At 40.6% G+C, this 7,779-nt stretch overlaps 1 protein-coding gene across 1 annotated transcript in view; it reads right to left on the reverse strand.

The window, feature by feature from the left end:
- LOC119726019 (hepatocyte nuclear factor 6-like) overlaps nucleotides 1-7,536 on the reverse strand; it is a gene marked incomplete at its 5' end in the record, with an annotated part of 32,138 nt that extends 24,602 nt beyond the window's left edge. Inside the window, one exon of the mRNA XM_038197639.1 lies at nucleotides 7,461-7,536. Coding sequence (XP_038053567.1) covers nucleotides 7,461-7,536 — 76 coding nt within the window. The remainder of the gene's footprint in view (nucleotides 1-7,460) is intronic.
- Nucleotides 7,537-7,779: the final 243 nt, after the last annotated feature.

Genomic DNA, 7,779 nt, shown 5'->3' on the forward strand with positions numbered 1-7,779 from the left:
GTCAAGATATTGCGCACAGGTCTAATTGCGGATTGTGGCCCACATGTGTCTAATTCGGTACGTGATAATGACGGACTTTGCGAGGTACAAAAAATTCATCAAAACCCGAACAGATAAAAAAATCTGTCGTCCGATTGTTGGTGGGCTTGTGTCATCAGCTGCCAAGGCAGCCGGACCTGGGTGCCCCTCATCTAGGGGAACCTTCGCCACCCTCGTGGCAAGGAACACATCCCCCCTCGGGGGGTCTTCACCACTAAACACAGCTGCGTCAATCTCGTTTATTAATAAACCAGGCCGAAACAGGTAAATTTATTGATCAGGAGGCTGCCGCATCGATATTCGCGTGCCCTCAGTGGCGTTATTCCGGATGGTTGCCGAGAGAGAAAAGGAAAAAAACGGATCGAACGAACGTCTTGGAAGGACCACGGGGTTGTTTGTAGGGAACAGTGGTGTTTGATCCAGGAATGTTGTGATTCTTTGATTTGTGGTAGGTCAGATGTAATGGTTCTATATTGCCGCGGTAACGAGAACTGTCACATTTCTGCACACAAGCAGACGAGGCAAAACCACTGGTTGACAAAAAGTTGAAACTAACAGCTTGTATCGAGTAGAGAAATTGTCGTATATTTGAGGGTAGGAATGCGCACATTTAAAAGGCATATTTCTGCACCATTTATTAAAAAAAATTACTGAACTCAAGTTACATTTTCCACAACATCAACTGATGGACTTTAGTTTTACATCAACTACATGTAAATCATTGATGAATGCAACAAGTAGTTTCTGCACAGTTAAAAAAAGAAAAATGTGCTTCAAAACAAAGTGTAATAATAACAGTTTCTTAAATTTTCACCGGGAAGTCCGTAATAAAAAAGAGACCCCTCGTGGCCAACTTTATCCTTCACGGCAAACAGCGTCACGTAATATTAAAACCAATCTCCCCAGCCCCGTCTTGTCCGCGCGACGGCCGTAAATTCACCGACATTGTCGCTGATCACCGGCAGCCCACGGCATCAACCACCGCCAACACGTGTTCACCCTCCGTCGTATCATCCGTGTTTCCGTGTGGAAGCCCTCCGTGTTTGTGCTTTTGCTAATGACACCGTAAGTTCCTTTGTAAGAAAAAAAAATTCTGTTTTGGTTTATCACTCTCTCTCCTTCTCTCGCCCTCAATACCTCTCCCGTTTGGTTTGGGGGGAATATGGGGGGCCTCGGAGCAAGACTTAGCCCCGGTGCCAAGGCACGTGGACGTGTTGATCTTAGCCTTTAGTTCTGCGATCTGCAAGGCACCCAGTGTTTACTTTTAAGACCAGCGTTTGTTCAGGCCTGCATGTGTTTTTTCTCGGGGACTAAATGCATGCCGTGGGCCGCATTAGCTAACGTCTCAATGCCCCTGCCATTCACTCCCATAGAAATATATAGGCTTCGGAGCACGACTATTTTTTTTCTTCTCTCTCTCTCTCTTTTTTCTTCCCCCTCCTTGTGGTAATTATCCCTGTCCGCTGATGTCATCTTCGGTATTGTTGGCCCGCTAAATCTGCACACAGGGCTGGCGAGTTGGCGAGGTGAATGCTGCGCCATAGGTAATTAAAGCTAGTTGATGTTTGATTGTTCACGTATGGGCACATGCTGAGAACTAGCAAAACAAAACCCACTAAAAGCTGCGAATGTGCACACTGGAATAGGCCTGGCCTTCTACGACAACTCAAATGTATTTTGTTACGCAAAACAGATTTTAAAAATATTTCAAAAGGTATTACAAACATCTTCTTAATTGTCAGTTATTATACATGTATTACAGACACTTGTTGCTTCTTCCATACTATACAAAATCAATTTCAATTCAGTTGTTATTTATTTAGAACTCTCCAATAAAACAATACAAAGTTGGATAATGAACTCTATTAACAAAGTGTACTTGTAGCAGTTAAATGCGAGTTTAATGGTAATTGGAAAAGTCAAAACCAAAAAGAAAAAACCGAAGGTCACTATTTTTTTCCAACGTCTAGGAAGCAAAGAATTAGAACCAAGAGTAGGGCTGGACTGATATTTTCCCGAAATATGAAATTAAACATCTCTTTAAGAATATTTAATATGGAAAGTAGAATTGAAGTTGGAATTTAGAGGTAAAATTGGAAAGAAAAGATGATGGAAGCAAAAGGTTCAGGAAATTACTGTCTTAGTGAATGAATGGGTTCACCAGAACAGTAGCTCTGGCATGTTTGTCACTGTCCCTGATCCAGAAGAATTAGTAACTTTGAGTACTAAGCCTTTCTATATTCAACCAGGTCCTAAGTCGCCTTAATTGCATTCTCACGTCCAGCGTCTGATTAGAACAGAGCATTGAAAAAGTCTTGGGGTTTGTGGGTGCTCCATGCAAGACTATCCCCATTCATGAGGCGATGAGCTTCTGAAAAGATCCGGGCAGTATATTAAAGGCCGGAACGCTTAAATCCCTGAATGGGCCAACATTTGACACGGCTTTTGTCTACTGTTTTAGCTCACACCGGGTGATTAGCTTAATCCTCTTAAGACACGCCTTTAAAGGATTAAGGGATTAAGAAAGCTGGAGGGGAGAGAGAGAGAGGGGGGGGGCAATTTTAAGAGGCTTTTATCCTAAATAATGCTGGTATTTATGTGGCAGCGGTGGGATGAAGTTCAACCACAAAAGCCCTTGCAATTGAGAGTTACCAGTAGGCAAGTACTAAATGGGGGTCTACAGCTTGTATGGCTAATCTATTGTCAGCTTCTTTCCGTACAGTATGCGCGGTAGTTGTACTTGTGAAGACCTGTAGATCTTAAAAGTACATTTTACAATGAGGTATAACATTCGACTCACCGGGCAGGCAGTGGGTCCTACTAAAGTGTGAGAAATCTTGGCATTGGGCCAGTCCTGCCCCTATGTACGATCGGCTATTAAGCACTTTAAGGCTAGTGCAGTAAGGAGCAAACTGGTCGCACCGGCATTCGCATGGGGCGAGTTGGCTAAAATCCCACATTCCTTGTAAAAAGTTTTGACATCCAAAAAACCTTTTTCCCCCAGACAGTTAACAACCATGAAAGTCCATGAACAGAAGCTTGAACTGAATATGAAGATGCTGGACAATGATAGGCAAACTCGCACACACACAAACGATATTGTTATTATCGCCGGTAAGTTCCAAGCAAATACCGTAGCTGAATGTTGCTTGTGCAAAACTACACACAACCAAAGCGAACGTATACATGTAAGTCGTGCGGTCAGAAATAATTGAAGCGTGAACTTTGCACTCTCAAGTCTGCTTAAGATTTTGAAGGCATAATCCAAAAGTGAAAGGTACCGGTGTCACATAAAAATCCGACTCCTATGAAAATCGGACCCCTATTAGTATCGTACTCACGCGTGCGCAGTACTACCAATGAGTCCACATTTCATGGAGTCAGATACATGTATTCACGCTACACCGGTATGCTACAGGCTCGGACAACAGATCTAGAGATTCGTTCACAACCTAATTAGATTTACATCGAGATCGTTAACTACTGGCTCTATCGAACTTTTTTTTTTAAAACAGTCACGGTCTTTTTGGATGAGAAACAAAAAATACCAAGAACAGATGAATGCTATAAAAAACACCAGTAGGCCCTATAGTTTCTGACTTTTTTTCTGGAGAGTACTTTTAAAAAGTTTAACAATTTTGAGAATGTGGTTTTTCAAAACCTCTTTGCATTTAATTGGTGTACTGTTTTTGAACTAAGCTTTTTGAACAATTTTTACAAAACTGTAAATAAGGACCATATTTGGAAAGAAAAAAAAAGTATTACCGGTATATAGGCTTTGGGGTGGCTTTACATAGCTCCAAGGACCTTAAAGTGCCGGTAAGACGCCTAATTATGACAGGTATCGAACCAGGGCCAACAGAATCAGTGACCCATTCAGTAGCACAGTCATATATCTTTTTATTGCATCATTTTACTACACACCCTGTTCATGCACATTATCCAACTGTAAATTTTGTAGAAATCAACAGCCATTCTTTCAACCACCACCACTGAATAAAAAAGTACCCATTTTTGTTTCAGTCAACATTTTACGAAAGTCAATTTTTTTTCTGCACTACATGTAGGCCTACATGCATGCACAATCTAACGTGAGCCAAAATGACATGCGTATTTATGCAACAGCTTTCTACATCAATATACAGAAAAAAATTGACACATGTTGGGTTTTGATTTTGTCATTATTTGGATAGTTAGAAGAGAACTGTACTTTCAGGCACTATTTTACAAGTCATGCCGAACGTGGCTCTGCATTAGCATAACAAAAGCCCACATATTGTGTTTCCCTACGGTACTTTCTACCCTGCAAGAATTCAGGAGCAAAGCTGCATGGATGTTGTTAATGATTTGATTGCACCCCCCCCCCCACCCCATGGGGAGTTGCGAGTCCTATTAATTAAACACCCAAATTGTTAGGCGCAAAACTGTTGTGAAAAAAATAATAAATTGGCTTGACTCTGGTGAATAAAGCCCTGTTGGGAATGCGGTGTCGATGCGCGGCTTCGCCCGTGTGTGCGTATGTCTGTGTATATTGACTCTGTATCCTTGTAATGTCAATGGGTAAACACTAGCCATGAGATACTGATAAAGATCATTATCATACGGTCAATTGTGGTGGCCGTACCGAACGCTTAATTGACGCATTTCAACACAATTGCAGATTTTCTTGGACGCGCAACTTTTCTTTCAGGGGGATTTATTTTTACGTGTACATTGTCTCCGTCTTTATCTTTAAATTCTTGTTTTATCAGATTCAACCAAATCAGATTCTGATAGACCATCTCTAAAACAGCTTTTAGCTTACAAAATAAGTGACCTGTTGCCATAGAAACCTGTAAAAAAAACAGGATTTGTTTCTCTTCAAAATATTACAGGTGCAAGCAGCAGCCGTGACAAATTCCTTAAAAAAAATTGTAAACCAAAAAAATCACTCTTTCAATTTGTTTAGGTTTTAAAAAAAAATGATTATTTAAATATCCTACTTGTTTGGGTTTATCATGTTGAAATGTTACAGATTTAAAAATGAATGTTAAAAGCAAAGGGTCTATACCGAACGGATCCTAACTACTGTTCAGCATATTAGGAAAGATGACGCATAGGCTACAGTGTACAATAATCCCCAAACAAATAGTCTTTACATTGTACATGTAAGTGCTTAAGAAAATGAAGCATATATAGACCTTTATCATGCTGCCACCATTTCAGTCATCTTCCCTGTATCCAATAACAGTACTGAATGTTAATGGTTTTTGTTCAAAAAGGAACCAGACTGTTTTTTCTTCCAGCCTCGCTTTGGTTGCGTTGATTTGAATGGGAAAAAAATCAAGATGGCCGCAACATGATAATGGTCTACACTTCCCCCTTGTTGGCCTTGGGAGGTTTTTAAGAGGAAATCTTGCTGCAGAGCTTTTGATCAAGGAGAACCTATGTTCTACTCAGACCTCATCAACAGCTAGATTTTTGTTGCATAACAGTTCTATCACAGTGTTTCGACCTTCAATACACGAATGAAAAAGTCATTGAATAAAAAAACGTAGTGCGATAATTAAGAGGTTCACCTTTAATCGATGTAAGGTTGAAGGTCAAACAAAGAAATTGACTAGAGTGGGTATGAACCTTTGATTTATGGAACGCTGTATCGGTGCTCTACCAACTGAGCTGTATACATGCAGCCCTACACTGGTGATCACCTGACGAAAATAGAAAAACCTAATTGGTTGACAAACGCTCACAATGTCTTCTTAAAAATCACAAGCAACCAACTGTGGAACTCTTTCTATTTAGTTGGGTAGATTTTTCAGGCAACTTTCACATGCCGGAAAGCGGAGATCACCAGCTTAGTCCACACCTAGCCCTGGCAACCATAATCCTATACCTTCATCAGGGGATCATTGTAAAGGATTAATCAGATTAAAGTATTAAGCCACTGTAGGGGCTACCTTATCTTGTGGTTTTTCACTCCAGCAAGGAGCAGACAATAAAAGGCTTTAGGAGCATGCTCAGGTAACTGCATGAATGGGAGTACACAGCTCTGAGGTACAACTACAAGGCGAGTTTCTTTTTTTCAGTGTTTGTTAACCACCATGAGAGTGTACAGACAAGCCAGTGACAATAACTGACATGATGTGGGAGTGCTTGAGAGAAAACCACAATGCCCAGTATTGAGAGTCTCCACACCACGAGTTTAGAAATAGCTTCTTTTCACTTATCCTCTCTTGCTGCATGAGCACAAACTGAAACCATTTAGTATGGCAGATAGGATGGCATTGTGCCTTTGTTGATAACAGCATGGCATTTGGCACACAGTCGGAGCATTCAATGAGAAAGATATTTGGTAGATAGAGCCATTGCAGATTCGTCCTTTGAAAAATTATAGGGGTGCAGACCAGTAAATCGATCCGAAATTGCCTACGTCGGCCAAATCACGATTTGCATGCCCTCAAAATCTTCAGTATTTGAGCATGCTGTGGGCCATGAACTTGAGCGTTTGTAAAAAAATAGGGGTGGAAGCCGTGCACAGGACTGGGAGCTTGCAGTTCTGTGTAATTTGGATGTAATTTGGACCCTAAAAGCGCTCTATTTTGCAATGGAGTGTAGGCATCGTTTTTCAAAATGGCGATGGGCTTCAGGACTATTTTCGGGTGATCATCTTCAGGGGTGATCATCTTGGGGTGATGGAAATTTCTCCTAAAAGTCATCAGTTGACCCCCCAAAAATTGAAAAGAAAATGAAAGATGATGAAATAAACTTTAATTTGATGTGTGTCTCGAACACCTTGGAGAGTTGTAAGTATTTTTCCCGAATTTTTGAAGTGGGAGCATTTACCATTGGGGTCTATGGAAGTTTATTTACTGGTCTGCTACCATAGGGGTTATTCTAAGTAATGGCAGCCATACTGATTTTTTTTTATTGCTTGTTATCAAATCTGCGATGGCCCTACAGCCAAATATCTTTCTTAAGACATACTCTGACTGTGTGCCAAATGCCATGCTTGTATCATCAAAGGCACAACTCCCCCAAATATTTCCCCTGGAAAGATCCCCCCCCCCTTCCTGGCCATCACTAAATGTTTCCCTTCAGTGACCTATCAGCCATCAGAAAGTGATATGTCCTAAAAAAGTCAAATTTAGCAGGGAAAATATTGAAGTATTTACTGAGAAAACACTTAGAAATTTTCAGACCAGTTTCATACTAGTTTGTGCAGGGTGACAAGTGATGGCCAGATTTGGGAATCTTTCCTTTGCCCTACCAGCCCCACTAATTAGGCCAAGAAAAACAAATTGCATTTCCCTATTTTATTTTTTTGTTTGGCTCTGAATTAGAAAGAACAGAAATGTCGGATGGGTGATTGATGATGATCAATGAATTTCAGTAATTTTTTGGGCATGTATTTGTAACAATTAACAAGTGAATCAACTTACATTCGGTATTTGCTGCGCCGCTTATAGATAGCCTTCGCTGCACGGTGCGGCAAGGCTGCGCTGTTAAATAACCACAAAATCAAAAACAAATTTTAAAAAAAATGCAGAACAACACAAAAAGACTAGGGCGGGGCGTCACCGTAAGTTTTTAATAAGCCTTTTTCGCTATTTCAACTGCTCACATCAGATTTACTTTTGGGAGATAAACAAAGCAGATAGATGGATGCAAGTCTAGGGGGACTGCAATTTTTCATCTAATCAAAAAGAAGATGGACACTTATACAAAACATCTTAAAGCATGAGAAAAAAAAACATTTTG

The sequence above is a fragment of the Patiria miniata genome, unplaced genomic scaffold, assembly GCF_015706575.1.
Source record: "Patiria miniata isolate m_02_andy unplaced genomic scaffold, ASM1570657v1 HiC_scaffold_19, whole genome shotgun sequence".
Taxonomy (NCBI): domain Eukaryota; kingdom Metazoa; phylum Echinodermata; class Asteroidea; order Valvatida; family Asterinidae; genus Patiria; species Patiria miniata.